The sequence below is a fragment of the Pristis pectinata genome, chromosome 21 (assembly GCF_009764475.1).
Source record: "Pristis pectinata isolate sPriPec2 chromosome 21, sPriPec2.1.pri, whole genome shotgun sequence".
NCBI lineage: Eukaryota > Metazoa > Chordata > Chondrichthyes > Rhinopristiformes > Pristidae > Pristis > Pristis pectinata.
Genome location: NC_067425.1, coordinates 7664925 through 7690518, shown reverse-complemented (window position 1 = coordinate 7690518; position 25594 = coordinate 7664925). Strand labels below are relative to the sequence as shown.

Below are 25594 nucleotides of genomic sequence, written 5' to 3'. Positions count from 1 at the left end.
CCATGCACAATTTTTACAAGAAAGTACACAATTAGAACAAGAAAAACAAAGTCCATTTAGTGCAAAGTGGTCATAGTGTGGCTCTACTGAGGTAGTGTAGAGTTGTGAATGGTTGGTTCAAGAACCGAATGATTGAAGGGAAGTAGCTGTTCCTGAACCTGGTGGTGTGGGACTTCAGGCTTCTGTACCTCCTGCCCGATGGTAGCTGCGACAAGATGGCATGGTCCGGATGGTGGGGATCTTTGATGATGGATGTTGCCTTCTTGAGGCAGCGCCTCCTGTAGATACTACTGATGGTGAGGAGGGATGTGCCCGTGATGTATTGGGCAGAGTCCAATACTCTCTGCAGCTTCTTGCGTTCCTGCGTATTCGAACTGCCGTGGCAGACCATCATCTATTTGTTGTTCCAGGTTGCAGCATCTGCAGCCTCTTGTGTCTCCAAGATCCTTCACAATTCTGGAAAGGGAAGTCTATCAGTCTAGGATTCAACCTGAAATCAGATGTTCTTTGTGGAAGGGAGCTCGAGCTTTCTATTGTCCTCTGTGTGTCGAAGGGTAACACCTCATGCTGCTCCCCTTTCCCTGGAGTCTCCGTGCAAGCAGCGATGATGCAATATCATCCCTTCCCACCACCCAGTCTCCAAGCCCGGCTCTCAGACAAAACCGTGATTTATTTTGGTCCCTCGGTTCTGTATCACGTCCTGTGCCCCGTACTGCAGACTGTTCTCAGCTCCCATCAGGCAGGAGGTACAGCAGCCTGAAGTCCCACACCACCAGGTTCAGGAACAGCTACTTCCCTTCAACCATTCGGTTCTTGAACCAACCCGTCACAACCCTAATCACTACCTCAGTATAGCAACATGATGACCACTTTGCACTAGAATAGACTTTTTGTTTTGGTTCTAATTATATTCTTTCTTGCAAAAATTGTGTATAATTTATGCTTACTTTATGTTTTTTCCGGTGAATGCTGCCTATCTGAATGTGATGCTGCTGCAAGGAAGTTTTTCATTGCACCTGTGCACACATGTACTGATGGACAAAATCAACTCAAGAATGTCTGAGAGAACGGAACCCGTTCATTTCCCGGGGTCATCCTGTGGAGGACCAGAACTCTTGAGAACCAAATTAGGCCTGAGTAACATGAGTTATCTCCGGTACTGACACCATACCTGCCTTGGACCTTCATTACTTACCGATTCTTCTACAGTGCTTTGTTTGTACAAAGTCAGCAACCTCACAATTGCCAACATTCACTCAGTTAATACCTCTGAAATTTCTCATCTTATCCTTACAACTAACACAGGAGGCCCTTCAGCCCATTGGGTCAATGCTAGCACCCATCAGTGTCCCTCTCCTCATTTCCCTGGACCCCCTGCAAGTTATTCTTTCTCATACGTGCCCATCACCTCCAGCCACCAATTAACCTGCCAGCACATCTTTGGGATGTGGGAGGAGCCAGAGCAGCCAAGGGAAACCCACGGCAGGAAGAACGTGCAGACTCCACACAGAGAGGTCAGGATAGAACCTGGGTGCCAGGAGCTGTGAGGCAGAAGCACTACCTGCTGTGGGACCACCTTAGTCCTCCCATCCTGGCTCTCCATGGTAAATACAGCCTTCCTTAGATGTGGAGACCAGAACCAAACACAATGCTCAAAGTGTGGTCTCACCAAGTTCCTGTACAACTGTAATAAGACCATCGACTTCCTCAGGAGGCTAAGGAAATTCAGCATATCCCTGTTGCCCCTCACCAATTTTTACCAATGCACCATAAAAGCATCGTATCCGAATATATCACGGCTTGGTATGGCAAACTGCTCTGCCCAAGACTGCAAGAAATTGCAGAGAGTTGTGGATACAGCCTAGTCCATCACGCAAACCAGCCTCCCCTCCACTGACTCTCTCTACACTTCCCACTGCCTTGGGAAAGCAGCTAACATAATCAAGGACTCCTCCCACCCTGGACATTCTCACTTCTCCCCCCTGCCATCAGGCAGAAGATACGAAAGCTTGAAAACACGAGCCACCCAGGCTCAAGGACAGCTTCTATCCCACTGTTATAAGACTATTGAATGGACCTCTTGTATGATAAAGATGAACTCTTGATCTCTCAGACCACTTCGTCATGGCCCTTGCACCTTATTGTCTGCCTGCGCTGCACTCTGTAACTATAACACCATATTCTGCATTGTGTTATTGCTTTTCCCTTGTACCACCTCGATGTACTGATGTCATAAAATGATCTGTATGGACAGCATGCAAAACAGTCTTTCATGGTACCTTGGTACATGTGACAATAATAAACCAGTCATCAATTACCTTATTCCTGTATTAAAATCCCTTCATAGTAAAGGCTAACAAAACACTTTTTTTATCATTTAATTATTTAATTTATCATTAAACATTTCATTATTTATCACACCTGCATGTTGGCCGAGTACAAGGCTTGCTGTCCAGTCTCGGGGCAGCTGGCTTACCCCAACTGGCCCTGGTGGAGATGGGACAGGGACGAGGAACGAGGGTTAAATGCAGTGCAAGCTCCAATAGAGTTAAAAATCTGGCACAGGACAATTTGTCTACACTGCCTTTACATCCAACCATCAGCACAAACATTTGCTCCCAGTGTGACTGCACTCCACTGTGTCAATGTCAAAGCAGCTGTGCTTTCCTTTATATAAAAAAAATCCTCTAAAATAAGGATGTTGACAGCAAGCTCTTTGGCTTCATGGTAGAAGGGCTAAAAGCTGAGCACTGGTGCCACCTGCAGGGCAAACCAAGGACTGTATCTGGGAGACAGGGAAACAAGCAACTTAGTCAAGGGATTTGCATCTCTGAACATTGATTTTCACAGGAGATTTTCTCAAGATTAAACCTTTGTGTCACTTCATTAAAACTACTCTTCAGTCAGGTATGCTTGAAATGTTAACCTCTCATGCCTGACCTACACTAAGGCAGAGAAATCTCAGTGGAAATTTAAGAAAATTGCATTTCCACTGGTAGTGTGATTACCGGGTCATTTACTCCTTTTCCTTTGACTGAATAATAAAAGTTTATTCCATTGGCCTTTTATTTTATGAAACAAAGCTGCAGATAAATAGAGGACAGGTATGCAGCACAGAGTCTTGAGGAGCTGTCAGAAAGGCAGCATCTGTGCCTGAACGTACAGCCATTGGCCTGGCAAACGCCTGACCCCAACAGGCATCCAGGGGCCTCTGTAGTCATGCGCTTCCCTGAAGAGGGACGTAAATCAGTGACAGGACATTGGCTCCCTGTTGGATCTATGTAGCTGGTCCTCCTCCCCTTCCCTTTCCTCAAAGTCCTGCAATTCGGCACGTCCCCGATGACCCTCACCATTTTTACCAATGCACCATAGAAAGCATCCTATCGGGATGCATCACAGTACAGCCACAGCTCTGCCCAAGACCGCAAGAAACTGCAGGGAGTTCCTCGGGGAAGCAGCCAACATAATAAAAGACCTCTCCTGCCCGGAGATTCTCTCTTCTCCCTCTTCCCTTCGAGCAGAAGATATAAAAGCTTGAGAACACGTACCACCAGGCTCAAGGACAGCTTCTATCCTATTGTTATCAGACTGTTGAACAAACGTCTCATACGATAAAGGTGAACTCTTGATCTCCCAATCTACCTCGTCGTGGCCATTGCACCTTATTGTCTACATGCACTGCATTTTCTCTGTAACATCATATTCTACATTCTGTTATTGTTTCTTTTGTATTACCTCTATGTACTTATGTACGGAATGATCTGTTTGCATGCCATGCAAACAAAAGCTTTTCACTGTATCCCGGATTGTCAATGTGTTCTGATCCAGTACCCATTTGATTGAATCTGCCTCCAACTTCCTGGCAAGCAATGGAATGCAGATGCTGACTGAAATAATCAGGCAGCATCTGCGGAGAGAGAAACGTTTATAATGTTTCAAAGACACTTGGAACAGGTTCATAGTTAGGGAAGGTTTAGAGGGATATAGGCCAAACGCAGGCAAATGGGACTAGCTCAGGTCGGCATGGACATGTTGGGCTGAAGGGCCTGTTTCTGTGCTGTATGACGCTAGGCAGATCCAGGTCCGAGATCCTTCATCAGAACCTCAGATGCTGACTGGTTGCTGCATGGATATGTTTTCCTTATTTCACTGAGGTTTCTTTCAGCAACCACCATAACAATGTGCTCCTCTGGTTCTCAACATTTCCATCAGTGCGAACAGAGTCCCTCCACCTCCAGTTGGTACTTTGATCACCTGTCTCTGCTCTAAGGAGAACAATCCCATCTTCTCCAGCCTTCGAACCATTCCAGTGGGTCACTTTTCTACACCCTCTCCAAGCTCTTCACATCCTCACCAAACTGCTGTCAGAATTGATAATATATGATATTTATTTATTTATTTGTCAAATGTACATCAAAACACACGGTGAAATGCATCTTTTGCATTACTGAGAATTGTTCTGGGGGCAGCCCGCAAGTGTTGCCACTTCTCTGGCGCCAACATAGCATGCCCACAGCTTCCTAACCTGTACGTCTTTGGAATGTGGGAGGAAAACCCACGCAGACACTGGGAGAACGTACAAACTCCTTACAGACTGCAGTGGGAATTGAACCCGGATCGCTGACGCTGCAATAGCGTTACGCTAACCGCTCCACCTTGTTTCCACTGTGGCACCTGCGAGGTTGTTGGATACTTGCTGCACTTCATCCCAGTCCTCAAGGCTCGACTCCTGACATCAACTCTCACTGCTATCTGTTCCCACTGACTGCAGGAAATATATCTGGAGGCCCTCCTGGCTCCTGTGTGTAGATCACATGCTTCATCCTTCGCAAGTGCTTCCAGCTCAGTATCAGAAAATCTCTCCTTACTTTCAAGGTCAGTATATCACTCGCCAAACCAGTCTTCTGCAAAGGCTCACCATATCAGCCCTGCTTTCGTACTCCCTATTCCTGAATCTCAAGGTTACCTTGAGGTTTTACAACCGCATTTCAACCTACTTTACCACCTTCAAACAGTTCCGCACATCTACACCCAACTTCTGTTTCCTTTTGGAATTGAACCATTTATGATTTCTCCCAAGATCTTTCACTTGGCAGCTTGCTGCATTAACTTTCACCTTTCACACAACATTTTTCATCTATTTACAAGGTTTAAGAGACACTTGGACAGGTACATGGATAGGAAAGGGTTTAGAGAGATATGGGCCAAACGCAGGCAAACAGGAACGAGTTTAGTTGGGAATCTTAGTCAGCATGGACCAGTTGGGCTGAAGGGCATGTTTCCGTGCTGTATGACTCTGCGACCTGCCCAGTCCTCCAGGCGTCTCCATCTCCTTGAAGTCCATCACTACCCTCCTCACTGATGAAAAACACAATGATGCTGGAGGAACTCAGCAGGCCAGGTAGTATCAGTGGAGAAAAGCAGGCGGTCAACGTTTCGGGTCAGGACCTTACTTCATAGTGTTCTTCATCTAGATTCCAGCATCTGCAGTCCTTTGTTTCTCTAGTACCCTCCTCACTTCCAAGTGTCCTTCCACAAAGGTTCATATTAGTACTTCCCTTCCCTGGTCAATTGGACTGGCTTCTGGCTAAATGTTCCGGTAACATAACCTCTTATCCATCACAAATTTAGTGCAGGGAAAACCATGCTGCATTTCAAAGTTGTAGATCTAATCCCTATGCAGTGGCTCAATCAACTGACAAGTCGACCAATATTTCTCCGATAGAGTGAGGTGGGATGGTGAGATTTGGATTAGGAGGAAGATCACACCAGACCAGGGATAACTAACATAGTGGTCAAGTAGAGGACCAGTAGCCATAGTTCTGGATCATCCAGAGACACAAGTTCAAATTTCACCACCACAGCTAAGAAATTTAGTCACAGAAGTCACAGAATAGGGTTATGGAGACAAACAGCTCAGAACCAGGCCCTTTAGCTCAATTAATCCCCACCAACCACCCACTTACACTATATCCTGCTTTCCTTTCTCTTTCTACTACCTCAATGTACTTGTGTATGGAATGATCTGCCTGGATGGCATGTAAACAAAAGCTTTTCACTGTGCCTGTAACAACAATAAACCAATCGATTAATCAAGCACTAACCCTACATTAATCCCTTTTTTTAATATATAAATTCTCCCCACATTCTCATTGATTCTCACTGGATTCTAACACACCTGGGCAATACACAGCAGCCAATTAACCTACCAACCTGCATGTTGCGCCACTGATTTGAATACAAATAATTTAATAAGTTTTATCTCCTAAAACTCCAGATTTATCTATTCAATGGCACCATGAAATCACTGGCTTATAGTAAAAACTTATCTACTTCACTAATGTCTTTCAGGGAAGGGAATTTTTCATCCACTTCCAGCCACTCCACATATGACTGCAGACCCAACAACATGATCACCTTTTACCTGGTTCCTCAATCCAGGGGGCAATTAGAGGTGCAGGATAAATGCTGGCTTTACCAGTGACATCCACATCACGGGAATGAACAAATTAAATAACAAAGATGGGGAATGATTATACTTGCGGGAATTTTTACCTTTGTGATTACTTGGCTGGGGTATGAGCAAATGATGGGATTTAGTTAGAACTTGTATGCTTTGGTTTTATTGAAAATAAACACCCCTGAAAACCGATTTAATATTGTTTTTCTACTTTTAGAAGTCTGTGCTCAATAAATGTCAAACATGCAGAATTCACATCCTTATGAAAATCAAAAAAAAAATCTTCAGATGCTGGAAATCTAAAACAAAAGCTGAAACCTCAGCAGGTCAGGCAGCATCTATGGAGAAAGAAACAGAGTTAATGTTTCAGGCTTAACTCTGCCAGTTCTGACGAAGGGCCTTCCACTTGAAACATTGACTGTGTTGAGTACTTCCAGCATTTTCTGTTTTGTTTAGAATTTACTTCTCCATTCACTTTGCTTTATCAATGTTGCCCTTGGCTTCCAAGGTGGTCACACAGACCCCTGGTTGTTTATGGATCCACTGGGCAATGCTTTAACATGTGGACTGATGTAAATTTTAATGATAACATGACTTTCCATGTACTATCAGTTATCAATTTCAATTTAGTAGCATTTTAGGAATTAAACGTTGATATATTTCTTTAGTGAGCAACACACAAAGCGCTGGAGGAACTCAGTGGGTCAGGCAGCATCTGTGAGGCAGAGGGATGGTTGATGCATCAGTCAAGACCCTGCACCAGCCGAAACATCAACCATCCCTCTGCCTCCACGGATGTTTTTTTGCATTATGTTTCGGGACGCTAGCTGAAGGCAACAGGTCTGTGTGCCTCAGATTGTACTGAGCACTTACAGTCAGATTCTGCCCTTCAACACATCCTAAGGGTCGCTTTAGTGCTCCAGAGTCGTCGCTGGAAGTGAGCGAGTCTGCCATACACAAGTGGAAGTTATTCATCCGGGGCACAGGCTCCTGTCACTGTGGCTGGCTCTCGGCCTGTGACTGCAGGTGGGTCTCCTTCTCTGTTTGTTCCTCTTGCATATCCTTCAGCATATCCTGCAGCTTCAAGTGCAACTCTGTGTCCTGTGGAACCGTCTCCTGGAGAACACCACTTGGCAAACTCGCTGGCGAAATCTGAAAGTTCACAACAGGGCTCACAGTCATAGATACACACAGTATGGAAACAGGCCTTTCAGCCCACCAAGGCCATACTGACCACCAACCAACTATCCATTTTATTCTCCACACATTTCCATCGAGTCCCTTCCCTCCGATTCTACCATTCACCTACACACTAGGGGCAATTACAGCAGCCAATTAACCTACTGAACCACACGTCTTTAGAATGTGTGAGTAAACTAGAGAACCTGGAGGAACCCAAGCGTCACAGGGAGAACATGCAGATTCCACACAGACTGCACTCAAGGTCAGGATTGAACCCGGGTCTCCAGGGCTGCTCTACCAGCTGAGCCACTGCGCTGCCCCCTATTGTGAGGTGAGAGAATGACGTAGACCTGGGTCGATGCTGAAAACAAGTTCCCCATGGAAAGCCTTGCATAGACAAGGGGGCAACGTGGTGGAGAAAACAAACTAATAGCTGCTCAACTTAGCCATGGACCCAACAACAGCAAAGGCAATCTTCCCAACTAAATCGATGCCACTGTTAACAATTGGAGTGGATTGCTATGCAAGAACAACTTGCATTTTACTATCACCTTTAATGCAGTAAAGTGTCCCAATGTGTTCACAGCAGAACTGATATTAGGGAAATCTGTCAAGAGGACAGATTTGAAGGAGCATCTTGAAGGAACTCAGGAGGTTGCAGAGGGGATTCCAGAGTTCTGAGCCTCAGCTGCTGAATGCCTGGCCACCAAGAGTACAGAGGTTGAACCTGCACTAGAATGAGAGGAGTGCACTAAACTCAGAGGCTTGTAGGAGACCGTGGAGACGTGGAGGGGCAAGGCCACTGAGGACTTGACCAGAGCAATGAGAATTTTTTGACATAGCAGCAAACTGATTAACAATATTCAATTCGGAACATGAACAAAATCTAGCAGCTGTTTACCGCTGGGAGCAGAGGAGCCCATTTCCATGACAGCTGTCATCAGCTAACTCAGCAGAGACCTGGTACGCCCTCATCTCCGTCAGTACCACACTCAGCCAACAGAGGGAGCAAAAGATGGGAACTCAGCAACAATGGAGAAATGGCTAATATTTTATTTGACCTTGCTTGCCTTAAGCATTTGACCTTTGCACCGTCTAGACTGAAAGAAAGAAGGAACAGCTGGTAAAGCAGCTGGCTGGGAAATGCATTATTGTGGCAGGACATTTGGAAAATCATAATACAATCAACTACCACAGGATCAGAATCAGGTTTATCATCACTGAGATATGATGTAAAAATGTGTTGTTTTGCAGCAGCGATACAGTGCAAAGACATTAAATTACCATAAATTACAAAAATAAATAAATAGTACAGAAAAGGAATAATGAGGTAGTGTTCGTGGACCATTCAGAATGACAAGGGAAAGAAGCTATTTCTGAATTGTTGAGTGTGGGTCTTCAGTATAGCAACACTATGACCACTTTGCACTACAATGGATTTGTTTTCTTTTTGTTCTAATTGTGTTTTCTTGTACAAATTTTGTATATTTTATGTTTAATTTACGTTTTTTTTGTGAATGCTGCCATGTGCCTGTGATTCTGCTGCAAGTTTTGCATTGCACCTGTGCACCTGTACTTACATATATGACAAGTCAATGTGATTTTATGAAGGGAAATAGTACATACAACAGCACAGCACAGGAACAGGCCCTTCAGCCCACAATGTCTGTGCTGAACATGATGCCAAATTAAACTGATCCCTTCTGCCTGCACACAATCCGTATCCCTCTCTTCCTGCATATTCAGCTGTCTGTCTAAAAGCCCCTTGAACGCCACTATCATCTCTGCTTCCACCACCGCCCCTGGCAGCGCAATCCAGGCACCCACCGCTCTCTGTGTAAACAAGTTGCTCCACACATCTCCTTTAAACTTTCTCCCTCTCACCTTAAAGCTGTGCCCTCAATATGTCTCCCCTGGGAGAACATTTCTGGCTTTCCACCCCGTCTGTGCTTCTCAAAATTTTATAAACTTCTATCAGGTCTCCCCTCAGTCTCCAACACTCCAGAGAAAACAACCCAAGTCTGTCAAACCGAATATCGACTGTTTATTTCCCTCCATAGATGCTGCCTGACATACTGGATTCCTCCAGCGTTTTGTGGGAGATAGGGAAGAGTTTCTTCTCTCAGTGTTATGTGAATCTTTGGAATCATTCAAGGCCAAAATGGACAGATTCTTGGACTACAAGGGACTGAAGGTTTCCCCTTAAACATAGAACATTACAGCACAGTACAAGCCCTTCAGCCCACGATGTTGTGCCGAAATTTTAGCCTGCTCTAATATCCATTTAACCCTTCCCTCCAACATAGCCCTCCATTTCTCTATCATTCATGCCCCTGCACCAATTCCTCAGCCACGCATTTATCTGCCAAAACAACCTATTCTTACCCTCACTGGCACATGGCACAGGCAGCAATCCAGAGATTACTACCCTTGAGGTCCTGCTTTTCAGCTTCCTGCCTAGCTCCCTATATTCCCTCTTCAGGACCTCATCTCTTTTCCTACCTATGTCATTGGTACCAATATGTACCACGACCTCTGGCTGTTCGCCCTCCCCCTTCAGAATGCTGTGGACCAAATCCAAGACATCGCTGACCTTGGCACCTGGAGGCAACATACCATCCGAGAGTCTCTTTCACGTCCACAGAATCTCCTGTCTGCCCCCCCCCCCCTTACTATGGAATCCCCTATCACTTTAAGGTGAGGAGTAGGAGTTTTAAAGGGGATCTGAGGGGCAAGTTTTTTTAAACTCAGACAGTGTTTGATACCTGAAACGAACTGCCAGAGGAGGTGGTGAAATCAGATACAATTACTATGTTCGAGAGGCATTTAGAAGAAACTTAAACAGACAAGGCATTGAAGGATACAGTCCCAGTGAGGGCAAGTGGGATTTGTGTAGATGGGCAAAAAGGTCAGCATGGACGTGATGGGCCAAAGGGCCTGCTTCTGTGCAGCACAACTCTATCGTGTACAGTTTTGGTTACCGTTATAGGAAAGGTGTAATTAAGCTTGAAGAGTGCAAAGAAAATTTACGAGGACGTTGCCAGGATTTGAGGGCTTGAATTATAGGGGGAGGTTGGGCAGGCTGGACTTTATTTCATTGGAGCGTAGGAGACTGAGGGATGATGTTATAGAGTTGTATAAAATCACAAGGAGCATAGATAGAGCGAGTGCACACAGTCTTTTTCCAAGGGCTGGGGAGTCAAAAACTAGAGGGCATGGGTTTAACGTGAGAGGTGAAATATTTAAAAGGGACCTGAGAGGTATCTCCTCCATGCAGAGGGTGGTGTGTATATGGAATGATCTGCCAGAGGAAGTAGTTGAGGCAGGTACAAAAACATTTAAGATATCTTTATTAGTCACATGTACATCGAAACACACAGTGAAATGCATCTTTTTTGCGTGGAATATTCTGGGGGCAAGCCCGCAAGTGTCGCCACACTTCTGGCGCCAACATAGCATACCCACAGTTTCCTACACGTACGTCTTTGGAATGTGGGAGGAAACCAGAGCACCCGGAGGAAACCCACGCAGATACGGGGAGAACGTACAAACTCCTTACAGACAGTGGCCGGGATTGAACCGGGTCGCTGGTGCTGTAATAGCGTTACACTAACCACTACACTACCGTGCCTGCCTGGTGGCATGGATAGGAAAGGTTTAAGAGGGATTTGGGCCAAATGAGGGCAAATGGGACTAGCTTGGATGGGCATCTTGGTCGGCATGGACGAGTTGGGGCAAAAGACCTGATTCTGTGCTATATTATTCTATACTCTTCCAGTGTTGGTTGACAGGTCAACACAGCACACGTGACTAGCACCAGTGACACATTCCAGTTCCTGGTTACTCTCAGCAGAAGTAGGCTCAGTTAAAACTGATCTGGATCTCCCTCCCTCCCGGCACAGCCAGCAACCAGAGGTCACAGGCAAGCACTACTTCAGACAAACTGTGTTATACGTACTGTGGCTCCAGCCCTCCTCCGTAAAATGATGCCCTCTGCCAGGAGCGCTCTGCTGGTTGCTTCAAAAAGCTTCTCCTCATCGACCTCACCTTGTGCCTCCAAATCTTGGTACTTCTCCACAAATCTAGAAACAGCAGTTCAGACAACACATGAGCTCCAAACCAGGAATCCAAACAGTCATTCCCTACTTCAACACAAACTTGTCTGTACAATGATGCAGTCAGGGTTAATTAATACCCAACACTGAATCACAGAAGGGTTATAGTCAGAAGGTGGGTATTCGGTCCATCAAATCTGTACTAGCTCCAGTAAGAAAATCAAGACAGCCTCTTCCTCTTCAGATACTTATCCAGCTCCCTTTTCAACACTGCAATGCATCTGTCTCCACAGTTACCCCCAGCAATGTATTTCAGACTTTGACTACCTGCTGTGTAAAAAATTTCTTTCCTCAAGTCACTTCTAGTTTTCTCCCCCCAGTCATCCTCATTCTGTGCCCTCTGATTCTTGACCCTTCCACCAATAGGAATAGTTTTTTTTTATTGTCTCTACCATTCATGATTTTAAATGTGCTTCAAAACCACCTCTGGTAAACCTCTCCCCAAAGCCTTCACATCTTTCCCAAAGCACGAAGCCCAGAACTGAACAGAATACTTGTGGCCAAACCAGTATTTTATAAGTGTTCATCACAATCTCCCTGTTCTTGTATTCAGTGTTTCTCTTCAGAATCCATATGCTTTTCTAACTGATTTATCCACTAGCTCAGTTACTTTCAACAACCTATGCACACAACCTATGTCATGGACAGGGACAGGTGCAGAGAGGACAAGAGGTTTTTCAATTGGGGAAGGGCTAACTACGCGGCTATAAGGAGAGAACTTGGGAGTGTAAAATTGGGATGTCCTTTTTGAAGGAAAAATGTACCATGGGGATGTGGTCGATGTTCAGGGATCTTAAGCAGGATGTTAGGGATAATATGTCCCGGTGAGGCAGAGAAGGAATGGCAGGGTGAAGGAACCGTGGGTGACGAGAGGTGGAACGACTTGTTAGGGAGAAGAAGGTAACATACGTGAGGTATAGGCAGCAAGGTTCAGACAGGGCCCGTGAGGAATATAGGGTAGGCAAGGAAGGAACTTGAAAAAAGGGCTGAAGGAGAGCTAGAAGGGGTCATGAAAAGGCTTTGGCTAGTAGGGGTTAAGGAAAATCCCAAGGCCTTTTTCAAGTACGTGAAGGGTAGGAGATGGCCTAGGTGAAGGTAGGTCCGATTAAGGACAAAGGTGGGAGAATTTGCCTGGAGGCAGCGGAAGTGGGAGAAGTTCTCAATGAGTACTTCTCTTCGGTATTCACCAGGGAGAGGGGTCTAGATGATGTGGAGGGGAGTGCTGGTAGGGTAATGTTCTCAAGGTTTGTTGATATTCAAAAGAGAGGATGTGTTGAAGTTGTTGAATAATATTAAGACAGATAAATCTCCGGGGACTGACGGGATTTTCCCCAGGCTGCTTCGAGAGGCTAGGGAGGAGATTGCTGAACCGCTGGTAAGGATCTTTGAGTCCTCGTTGTCTACGGGGGTGGTGCCGGAGGATTGGAGGGTTGCGAATGTTGTCCCCTTGTTTCAAAAAAGGTAATAGGGATAGGCCAGGGAATTATAGACCGGTGAGTCTCACGTCTGTGGTGGTAAGCTGTTAGAAAGGATTCTAAGGGATAGGATTTATGAACACCTGGAGAATCATGGACTGATTAGGGACAGCCAGCATGGCTTTGTGAAGGGAAGATCTTGCCTCACAAGCCTGATAGAGTTTCTTTGAGGAGGTGACCAGGAAGATTGATGAGGGCAGTGCGGTGGATGTGGTTTACATGGATTTTAGTAAGGCATTTGATAAGGTTCCTCATGATAGGCTTCTTCAGAAGGTCAGGGGCCAAGGGATCCAAGGAAGCTTGGCTGTGTGGATTAGGAATTGGCTTGCATGTAGAAAGCAGAGGGTTTGTGGTGGAAGGAGTGCCCTCGGATTGGAAGGCAGTGACTAGTGGTGTCCCGCAGGGATCGGTTCTGGGACCTCTACTTTTTGTGATATTTATAGATGACTTAGATGAGGGGGTGGAGGGCTGGGTTAGTAAGTTTGCAGACGACACTAAGGTAGGCGGTGTTGTGGATAGTGTGGAGGGCTGTCAGAGCTTACAGAGGGCTGGCAGAGCTTACAGAGGGATATTGATAGGATGCAGAGCTGGGCTGACAAGTGGGCAGATGGAGTTCAATCCAGAGAGTGTGAAGTGGTACACTTTGGAAGGACAAACTCCAGGGCAGAGTACAGGGTAAACGGGCAAGGTACTTGGCAGTGTGGAGGAGCAGAGGGATCTGGGGGTTCATATTCACAGTTCATTGAAAGTTGCCTCACAGGTGGAAAGAGCAGTTAAGAAGGCCAATGGGATGTTGGCTTTCATAAGTCCGCGGGATTGAGTTTAAGAGCCGTGAGGTGATGATGCAGCTTTACAAAACTCTAGTTAGGCCACACTTAGAGTACTGTGTTCAGTTCTGGTCGCCTCATTATAGGAAGGATGTGGAGGCAGTGGAGAGGGTGCAGAGGAGATTTACCAGGATGCTGCCTGATTGGAGAGTATTGAATATGAGGAGAGGCTTAAGGTGCTAGGGCTTTATTCACTGGAAAGGAGGAGGATGAGAGGAGACATGATAGAGGTATATAAAACATTGAAAGGAATAGATAGAGTAGACAGTCAGCGCCTCCTTCCCAGGGCACCAATGCTCAAGACGAGAGGTCATGGCTTTAAGGTTATGGGTGGGAGGTTCAGGGGAGATGTCAGAGGGAGGTTTTCACCCAGAGAGTGGTTGGTGCATGAAATGCACTGCCTGGGGTGGTGGTGGAGGCAGATACATTGAACAGGTTCAAGAGCTTGTTGGATAGGCATATGGAAGAACGTGAGATCGAGGGATATGCGGGAGGGAAGGGGTTAGGTAGTGTGAGGGTGGTCTGATGGACGGCACAACATGTGGGCCGAAGGGCCTGTTTTGTGCTGTATGGTTCTATGGTTCTATGGTTCACACATACCCCAGACCTATTTGTTCTTCTGTCCCTTTCAGAACAGTGCCCTCTATTTGCCTCTTCTCATATCAAAATGTAACACTTCACATTCCTCAGCATCACATTTCATTTGCCACCCATCTATTCTTTCCATCACCAGTCTCTATGTCCTTGAAATCTATTACTGCCCTCCTCACTGTTCCACTGGGCCTCTAAGTTATACGTCATCTGAAAACTTGTGAAGTGCGCCCTGTACACCTAAGTCCGAATTACGAATACATGTTGCGAAAAGCAGTGGTACTTGTACCAAACCTTGGGGAACTCACTGAACAGTTCCCTCCAGTCTGAAAAATAACCTCTCACTACTACTTGAAAAGCAAAACACTAACAAAATCTGAACAGAAAATGCTGAAAACACTCAGCAGGTCAGGCAGCCTCTGGGGAAAGAGAAACAGAGAGAACGCTTCAGGCTGCAGCACCTTCATCAGAACCTAACCTGCATTGTACAAACCACAGTATGAGCACCAAATGCAGGACTACTTCCAGTTTAAGTGGATATGTGAGTCACTGTTTCACAAGGAGGGGCTGTTTGAGTCCTTGGATGGTGGGAAGGGAAGAGGTAAAAGAGCAGATCTCCTATGGTTGCATGGGGAGGTACTGCTCTGCTTCCTGCTACTTAACCAATATCCTATCCACGCTGCTACAAGTCCTTTTATTCTATAGTCTTCGATCTTGTTAAAGAAAATTAGCATGTGGCATTTCATCAAATGCTCTTTGGAGGTCCATACATATTTAAGGTCCTCATGTGAAACTCAGCATTCAGCAGCCAGTTCCCAGATTGGCTGTTCTTTTAGTAATGTTGAGGGAGAGATAAATCCCCTGCTGTTGCTTGAAATGGGGCCATCAGATCTCCTTCATCCTGTAGATTGGATCTCAGTTTAAAGTTCCACTGCAATGTCAGTCCTCACATTTCATTCCCAGGCATTTATTCAATTTATCTCAACCATTCTCATTTCTGTAGTGCCACATCTTCAACTTTGCTGAATTATTTACGATGCTCCTTTCAATCAATTTGATAACACAAACTACACTATCAAAACAACTCCAAGGTGGAAAACAATTCCATTCAGGGAGTTGTTTCTGGTCCTGCTTTTCGTAACATATATTCGTAATTTGGACTTGGGTGTACAGGGCGCACTTCACAAATTTTCAGATGATGTATAAACTTGCAGGCCCGTGAACAGCGAGGAGGACAATAATAGATTGGTGGCAAATTTTTTTTTTGTTCCAAGCAAACGATCTTAGGTCAGTGAATGAGTGCTGCACCAAAGCACCACAGGGCAACAAGGTGAAGGGTGCAAGGCCTGTTCCCACCATTCAGCACACTTGATTCATGCGTTTGTCGATCTGTAAGGCGATAGGATAGTCTGTGGGCTAAGTTGCTCAAAGTCAATGGAGAGGGCTGTTCATCAGCTGGCTGCAGACGTCTAATGACTTTCATGACCTCGGGAAGTCCCACAGTGCTGTACGACCAATGAAGGACTTAAGCTGCTTGTTGTAATGTATGAACACAGAGACAAATTTTCACACAGCAAGTTCCAACAAACAGCAATCAGATAATGACAATGGATAATCTACTTTGCATTGCTGATTGTATGGCCAGGGCAACAGGAAGAGCTCAGTTCCTTTGAAGTAGTGTTGCACTATCTTTTACACCCAGCTGAGAGATCAGATGGGGCCTCAGCGTAATATCTCACCCAAAGCACAGCATTGGCCAGTGCAGCATTCCCTCAGTACTACGCTGAAGAGTCAACCTAAATCTTTGTGCTCTAGTCCCTGGAAGGAGCCCAGTACCTTTGCTTCAGAAGCAACAGCGCGACCCTCTGAGCTGTACTACATGAATCCACATCTTACCAATGTCTATCTTGTCCACATTTTACCTGCCCACAACTGAAATGCAAGTGTAATACAATAAGGCTGTTAGCTTCAGAGCTAATCATTGGGTTTATTCATTGGGTATTGCGAGTTAGAACGGCAAAAACAATTTTATTGGCTAGGGGAGGCAGGCTGTGTGTGGCGAGGTGGGAAAATAAACAAAAGTTTTCCTTACCTTTGGCACATGGAGACGAAATTGGATCGTGCAAGGTCAAATGCTCTTGGCCCATTTCCATACACCTTGTAGAATTTCCTGCAATTAAGAGAAACCTTAGAATGAAATAAGATTGAGCCTCAACACAGCAAGTTTACTCCAACCAGCTCCCAGCAATCACTCATAGAGAGTCATAGAGTCATACAGCACAGAACAGGCCCTTCGGCCCCAACTCATTCATTGCCAAGGCAGATGCCCATCTAAGCTAGTTTCCATTTGCCTGCATTGGACAATATGCCTCTAACCCTTTCCTATCCAATCCTGTGTGCACAGTGAGATGTTATATTATGTGAACTATCATAAGTTTTTCTCTCCCTTTTCCTCTGATTAGGTCACCCCACTTAATGGCCTTACTGGAAGTGCGTGTGGTGTCTGGAAAAGGGTGGGAGAGGAATTTCTTATCTGGGAGGTAGAGGTTCAGATCTCAGCCTGTTTTCAAGCACACCATGACCTTAGCCTCCTATGTGAGCTGGGGAGAGGCTTTAAGGATTGATGCAAACCCATGCCAGAGGAAGGGAAGGGGCATTTATTTTTATTAACCCACAGTGTAAATAATTACAGTGGAAGGAGCTGACCTCACCTGCTAGTGAACCACACCTTTATACTAGCTCTAAGCCGAACTACTCCAATGAAATCCTGGCTGTCTCATCCTACTCTCCGCAAACTCAAAACTCTGCAGCCCTGACCCAGTCCCTGTTAACCTACCATTCTTGCGTCTGCCGACCTAAACTGGCTCCCAGGAAGCAGAGCCTCGGTTTTAAAGTTCCCATCTGTGTTTTCAAAACCATTATGCTCCAGGTCCCCTCCCTTCCACCCCCATTTCCTGTAACCTCCTCCACACCCATAACCTGTTGAAATTTCTGCCCTCCCTAATACTGTCCCCATCCTTTACAAGATGCTCTTAACAGATGCACTCCTTCCATGCAAACAAAGCCAACCTTGATTTTTCCACTTGCTTGAAATTCCACACAACCAGGGTGAGCCAGAAGTGGGACTGGGCAGAATGATGGACTGAAAGAAGTGTGCTCAGTTCTGGTCACCTCACTTACAGGAAGGCATAGAAAGGGTGCGGAGGAGATTTACAAGGATGTTGCTTGGATTGGGGAGCATGCCTTATGAAAACAGGTTGAGTGAACTCGGACTTTTCTCCTTGGAGCGACGGAGGATGAGGGGGGACCTGATAGAAGTATATAAGATGATAAGAGGCATTGATCATGTGGATAGTCAGAGGCTTTTCCCCAGGGCTGAAATGGTTGCCACAAGAGGACACAGGTTTAAGGTGCTGGGGATCAGGTACAGAGGAGATGTCAGGGATTAAGTTTTTTACTCAGAGAGTGGTGAGCGTGTGAATGGGCTGCCGGCACGTGGTGGAGGCGGATACGATCGGGTCTTTTAAGAGACTTTTGGATAGGTACATGGAGCTTAGAAAAATAGAGGGCTATGGGTAAGCCTAGTAATTTCTAAGGTAGGGACATGTTCGGCACAGTTTCGTGGGCCAAAGGGCCTGAATTGTGCTGTAGGTTTTCTATGTTTCTACTACTGAGAAAGGCAGGTGCAAATTATTAGGAACAAGTGATATGTGATCAGTGCAGGAAAACAGCACCAAGGCAAAAGATCAGCCATGATCTTATTGAATGGCGGAGCCAGTTGAGGGGCCGAGTGGTCTCCTCCTGTTCCTAATTCACGCACTAGTCATACAGCCCATGTTATGGGTCTGCAGGTTACATGGCATGGGGGGTGGAAGGAAGGGAGCTTGGAGCTTTGATGGTTTTGAAAACACAGATGGGATCTTTAAGCTGAGGCTTTGTTTATCCGGGAGCCAGTTTAGGTCAGCAGGCACAGGAGTGACGGGTTAATGGGACTGGGTCAGGGGTCAGCTCTCCAGCCCACCAAGTTCACACTGACCTTCAAACCACCCCACTTACATTAATCATACCCTAATCCTAGTTTAGTTCCCATCAATTCTCCCCAATTCCCACCACTCACCTGCACACCAGAGGCACTTTACAGGGGCCAATCAACCTACACGCCTTTAGGATGTGGGGGGGGGGTGATGTGGGGGGGGGGTGATGTGGGGGGGGGGTGATGTGGGGGGGGGTGATGTGGGGGGGGTGATGTGGGGGGGGGGTGATGTGGGGGGGGGGTGATGTGGGGGGGGGTGATGTGGGGGGGGGGATGTGGGGGGGGGGGGGATGTGGGGGGGGGATGTGGGGGGGGGGGGGGTGGGGGGCGGGGGTGGTGGTGTGGAAGCTACCAGAGCACCCGGAGGAAACCCATGCTGTCACAGGGACAATGTACAATCTCCACACAAACAGCACCAGTTCTCCTAACTGTGACACTCTGTCGCCCTTTGCTCATTAGACTGAGATGAGGAGGAATTTCTTCTCTCAGGGGGTCGATTCCTTGGAATTTACCCCGGGTAGAGGCAAAATCATTCAAGGTTGAGAAAGATTAATTTTTAGACTACAGGGGAATCAGCGTTTTATCTGACAGGAAAGTGGAGTCAAAGCCAAGATCGGATTAGCCTTGATCTTACTGAATAGGTTAGCGGACTCAAGGGTCTGTGGCCAACTCCTGCTCCCTAATTACTTTCTTCTTATGCTGAACAGGAGGGTCCAAAAGTACCCAACCATTTGGAGGTCACTCCAACACCTCCTCACTGTATCTCTCCCATTCATTCCTCCAACCAGCAATTCTAACAAGCCCCAAACAGAGTTGCTAATCTGCTTTGTTGGATCTACCCTGTAATTATTCTCCTACCTTTTGGCCGTTAACGTTTCATAATTTCCCAAACACGCTGAACTTTCTTCTGCCTCCTGGAAACATCCCAGTTTTCTGTGCTGGACAATTTGTTGGGATTAGCTGGTCACATCATCCTGGAACTTTCTGCTATGATATTTGAGGCCTCCACTTTACCAAAGTAAACAAGTCCTGTTTCACCTTTTCAAAATTCCTGATAACCAGGATGAGGGCAGAATGTATAAATGGGCAGAGCAACGATGAATCAATTCAATAACAAGGATAAGATGGTTCCTTTCAGTTGTATGTCAGAGATGCTGCATTAAACAATGTGTTTGTATGATCTCTGTTGCATCCTTGGAATACCCAAAGCACTTACAGGTCTTTAATGGCTGTAAGGTGCTCCAGGATACAATGAAAGAGTGTGACTGAAATACTTCTTGCTCTCTCTGCACATGTTATTCTGCCCTGCTGGCTGTTTTCAGTACTTACTGTTGGTTTTTAAAGTGAGAGCAGAAACTTACGCTCTAATCACGTCTTCCTGGTAGAAAAATGTCCCTGAACTGGGTCTTTGGCTTTTCCAAATCTTTCCTTTGGCTTCTGGTAGATGGGTTCACGTCTCGGAGGGAATGCAGCATACACATCATACCAGGAGGGCTTCTCAGACTCCTTCAGCACACCAGAACGCAACAAGTTTCGGACCCTACATTTTAACCAACACTAGTATCAGCATTAGCAGATATAATCCCTTTCTCGGTTGCGAACAATCTAATTTTGACCCATCTTGATTCTAAACAAATATACCACATTAAGCCAACAGAGTCAAGAAAATGAAATGAACTACAGATCTCAGAGGGAAGATATCCAGCCAAGGGTGTTTCTGTCATGAAGATCAGCTGTAATCTAACTGAATAGTGGAACAGGTTTGAGGGAATGGATGACGTACCACTGTTACTAATCCCAAGAAAACTCTGCAAGTTTGACTAAAGCAATATTAGTTCCTGCAGTTCTTGGAGGTCCTCCCAGCTTACGAATACCTGACCTAAGTAGCCGGTATATATGAACAATCATTTGGGAGACCGGCAGTATAGATTTGCCGGCTGCTGCGGGGCTCTAGGCATCTTCTGCTGTGTGGGAACTCGGTCTGTGGCCACATTTCCAACTCGCGAACTGTCTGAGTTATGAACAGTTCACAAGATCAGAGCCTGTATTTAAAACAGAAAATGCTGGAAACACTCAGCAAGTCAGGCAGCATCTGTGGAGGAAGAAACAGAGTTAATGTTTTAGCTCAAGGATCCTTCAGCAGAATTTATCCAGGTTAGGGTCTCGTGGTCCCAGCTCAGAGCAGGAACAACCAAAAGGTTAACTCTCCACAGATGCTGCCTGAGAAGCTAAGTGCTTCCAAAGTTTGTCAACCTTATTTCTGTGAATTCGAAGACTCATTCAAATAAGAACATCAGCCAAGCTGCATTTACTGACCATTTCTACCTTTTCAGGCTGTTTCACCACCATTATGAATCCACCACTGATAAAACAGCCAGAGTTCTTTTCCTTTACTTGTGTTTTGAACTGCTTGTTTTTTTTAATGGAACAGCAGCAATTTTGTGGTCATTTTTAATACATCTTATAATAATTTCAAATTTATGAATGGAACATTTACATACTACATCCATTGCAGGATATCACAAACTGCTTACAGCCAAAAAAAAAAAGCACGTTCTGTAAGTCACTTCTATAAATTAAGGAAACATGGTGACCAATACACAAGGCATGATCCCACAACATGCTAACAGCCAAATAATATGTTTAAGGTGACGTTGACTGAGAGAAAAATATTGGCAAAAACATTGAGAAGAATTGCTCTGTACTGAAATACTGCAAGGGAATCTTTCAGAAACAGGGCCTCAATAAAGGCTTCTCAGAAAGACAGGTCCACCAACAGTGTCACACTCCCCGAGCACGGTACTGGAGACTCTGAGGAGATTTTGCATCTCAAGTCCCTGGAGCCAGGCTTGAACCCATTACCATCTGCTTCTGCTACTCACAAGTCTAAGGGCAGGGAAAGGGATGTCCCAAGGACGTGAGAGAGACAACATTATTCAACTTATTTAGTAAAGATCATTACAGGATTTCATCTCCATTCCCCCCAAACTCCTCCCCCCACCTTCCCTATCTGACTAAACTCTACTCCGCCTTCCTCAATCCCCTCCCCCTTCCTCAATCCCCCCAATCTCCTTTCCCCTTCCCCTCCCCCACCCCCATCCCCCCCAAACTCCCAACCACACCGACCCCCGACCTGGTGCAGACACTACCGAATTCCTCCCTACTACCGACAGCCCTACTTCCCCACTCCCCTCCACCTCCCTCCCTACCCACCTCTACCCCTTCCTGTACCCAACCCCTCCACACCCCCTACCTCTTCCCCTCCCTCCCACCCCTTCCCCTCCCTCCCTACCCCTTCTTACTCTGCCCCCTCCATCACTCTCTCCCCTCTCCACCACCCTCTCCCTCCCTACCCCCCCACTCCTTCCCGTTCCTCCCTACCCACCCTCCCTCCATAACCCCCTACCCCTTCCCTACCCTCCCACCCACCCCCTCCCTCCATACCTCCCACCCCCCTCCTTCCCCTTCCCCTCCCTCCCTACCCCTTCTTACTCTGCCCCCTCCATCACTCTCCCCTCTCCACCACCCTCTCCCTCCCTACCCCCACTCCTTCCCCTTCCTCCCTACCCACCCCCCTCCATACCCCCTACCCCTTCCCCTCCCTCCTTCCCACCCACCCCCCTCCTTCCCCTTCCCCTCCTCCCCCCTCCCCCCCCTCTCCCCTCCCTCCCCCCATTCCCCTCATCCCCCCTCTCCCCCCATTCCCTCCCTCCCCCCCTCCCTCCTCCCTCCCCCCTCCCTCCCCCCCTCCTCCCCCCTCCCCCCCCTCCCCCCCTCCCCTCCCTCCCTCCCCCCCTCCCCTCCCTCCCTCCCTCCCCCCCCTCCCCTCCCTCCCTCCCCTCCCCCCCCCCCCCTCCCTCCCCCCCTCCCCTCCCTCCCTCCCCCCCTCCCCTCCCTCCCTCCCTCCCCCCCCTCCCTCCCTCCCCCCCCCTCCCCCCCCTCCCTCCCTCCCCCCCTCCCCCCCCCCCTCCCCCCCCTCCCTCCCTCCCCCCTCCCCCCCCTCCCTCCTCCCCCCTCCCCCCCCTCCCCCCCCCCTCCCTCCCCCCTCCCCCCCATTCCCCTCCCCCCTCCCTCCCCCCTCCCCCCCATTCCCCTCCCCCCCCCTCCCCCCATTCCCCTCCCCCCCCTCTCCCCTCCCTCCCCCCCATTCCCCTCCCCCCCTCTCCCCATTCCCCTCCCCCCCCTCTCCCCTCCCTCCCCCCCATTCCCCTCTCCCCCCTCTCCCCCATTCCCCTCTCCCCTCCCTCCCCCCCATTCCCCTCTCCCCCCCTCCCCTCCCTCCCCCCTCCCTCCCCTCCCCCCCTCCCCTCCCCCCCCTCCCCCCCTCCCCTCCCCCCCCTCCCCTCCCCTCCTCCCCCCCTCCCCTCCCCCTCCCCCCTCCCCTCCCCCCCTCCCCCTCCCCCTCCCCCCTCTCCCCCTCCCCTCCCCCCTCCCCTCCCCCTCCCCCCCCTCCCCCTCCCCCCCCTCCCCCCCCCCCCTCCCCCTCCCCTCCCCCCCTCCCCCTCCCCTCCCCCCCTCCCCCTCCCCCCCTCCCCCCCTCCCCTCCCCCTCCCCCCCTCCCCTCCCCCTCCCTCCCCTCCCCCTCCCCTCCCCCCCTCCCCCCTCCCATCCCCTCCCTCCCCCCCTCCCTCCCCCCCTCCCCCTCGTCCCCTCCCCCCCCCCTCCCCCCCCCCGTCCCCCCCCCTCCCTCCCCCCCCTCCCCCCCTCCCTCCCCCCTCCCCCCCCTCCCTCCCCCCTCCCCTCCCCCTCCCCTCCCCCTCCCCTCCCCCTCCCCCCTCCCTCACCCCCCCTCCCCCCCTCCCTCCCCCCTCTCCCCTCCCTCCCCCTCCCCTCCCCCTCCCCCCACCTCCCTCCCCCTCCCTCCCCCCTCCCTCCCCCTCCCTCCCCCCCTCCCCCTCGTCCCCTCCCCTCCCTCCCCCTCCCCCCCTCCCCCCACCCCTTCTTACTCTGCTCTCTCTCCACCCCCCGACCCCCACACCCTCCCCCCACCCCACCCCACCTGGTGAAGACGCTGCCTAATTTCTCCAGCCTGCTGCCCGCCATGTTGCCTGTCACCGGCCGGGGACTCCTCCAGCCTCACCAATCGATCGGCCGCCAGGCGCAATGCATCCAGCGCTCACACATCGATGCGCAGCCAGCCGGGGCTCCCGGTTCGGTGGCTCCGACCCGCATTACCTGCCCGTGTCACTTCGCATCTTCTAACCGCCGCCACACCCACACCTCAAAAGCACATCTCTACCTGTAAAAGTGCTTTAGGACAGCATCAAGCTCCAGAAAATAAAAAATACAGATGCTGGAAATATAACGAGAAAATGTCAATACTCAGCGGGTCAGTCAGCATCTGTGGGGAGGGAAACAGGGCGAACATTCAGCCCCTTCGTCCAAAGGTCTGACCTGGATCGTTAAGCTCTGTTTCTCTTCCCACAGATGCTGTCTGACCTGCTGAGTATTTCCTGCATTTTCCATTATGAAGCTCCAGGAATTCACAGTTTAAGACCATCTCCCTCCACAGTTGCACACTTTGTGCCTGGACTCCCCTGTTAAAACCCCAGGAACTGTTTGTTGGGAGGTTGTACCTAAAGGATATCTGATGTCGCGCTATCGTTAAGTAATTAACAGCATGACTTGTGAAGGAAGTGGAGACACAAGAGACTGTAGATGCTGGAATCTGGAGTAAAAAAACAAGCTGCTGGAGGAACCCAGCAGGTCAGGCAGCATCCGTGGAAGGAAAGGGATAGTCGATGCTTCGGGAGAATCAGTCCCAACCTCTCCCTCTGCCTCCGCAGATGCTGCCTGGCCTGCTGATTTCCTCCAGCAGCTTGTTTTCTTTAGCACTATAGAAAGTCATCCTATCTGGATGCATCACGGCTTGGTACAGCAACTGCTCTGCCCAGGACCGCAAGAAACTGCAGTGAGTTGTGGACACAGCCCAGCGCATCACGGAAACCAGCCTCTCCTCCATGGACTCTGTCTATACCTCTTGCTGCCTTGGTGAAGCAGCCAGCATAATCAAAGACCACACCCACCAGATTATTCTCTCTTCTCTCCTCTCCCATCAGGCAGAAGATACAGGAGCCCGAGGATACATACCACCAGGCTCAAGGACAGCTTCTATCCCACTGTGATAAGACTATTGATTGGTTCCCTTTTACATTGAGATGGACTCTTGACCTCACAATTACCTTGTTTGACCTTGCACCTTATTGTCTAACTGCAATGCACTTCCCTGTTGCTGTGACGCTTTACTCTGTATTCTGTTATTGTTTTCATCCTGTATTACCTCAATGCACTGTGTAATGAATTGATCTGTACAAACAGTATAAAATAATTATTTATTAGTCACATGTACATCGAAACACAGTGAAATACACCTTTTTGCGTTACTGAGAATGTGCTGGGGCAGCCCGCAAGTGTCACCACTCTTCCGGCACCAACACAACATGCCCACAACTCCTAACCCGTACGTATTTGGAATGCGGGAGGAAACCGGAGCACCCGAAGGAAACCCACACTATGCAAGATAAGTTTTTCACTGTACCTCGGTAAAAGTGACAATAATAAACCAATTCCAATACCAAATATTGACTTCTATACTCTGTGATTTTATTATGATCACAATATAGTTCTGAAACAAATATAAAGCTGGTTAGAGGCTGGTACATCAGGGTTAATGACTCATCATTGAGCCCAGCAGAAGAGTACAGATATACTGAGCAAAAAGGTCGAGGTAGATTTTGCCCAGCCCCTCAGTTTTATGGCAGGACTGTTCACCATTTGTCCATGAGAAAAGGTAATTCACTTGAACTTCTTATCTCTGGATGGTTTTATTTGCTATTTACTGTAATGTAAATCCATGAAAAGGCTTTCACTGCCTCTGATAGAGTTGTCAGAGGGTAATAAGGAGCCTGAAG

The 25594-nt window shown here is 48.2% G+C and overlaps 1 protein-coding gene across 1 annotated transcript; it reads right to left on the bottom strand.

The window, feature by feature from the left end:
• Positions 1-4443: 4443 nt before the first annotated feature.
• Positions 4444-23743, bottom strand: mrps23 (mitochondrial ribosomal protein S23). The gene is given in 6 exon segments (XM_052035869.1): positions 4444-7612; positions 11601-11724; positions 16743-16820; positions 20045-20076; positions 20079-20223; positions 23683-23743. Coding segments are annotated over 6 exon segments (582 nt in total). The 5' UTR covers positions 23727-23743; the 3' UTR covers positions 4444-7453.
• Positions 23744-25594: the final 1851 nt, after the last annotated feature.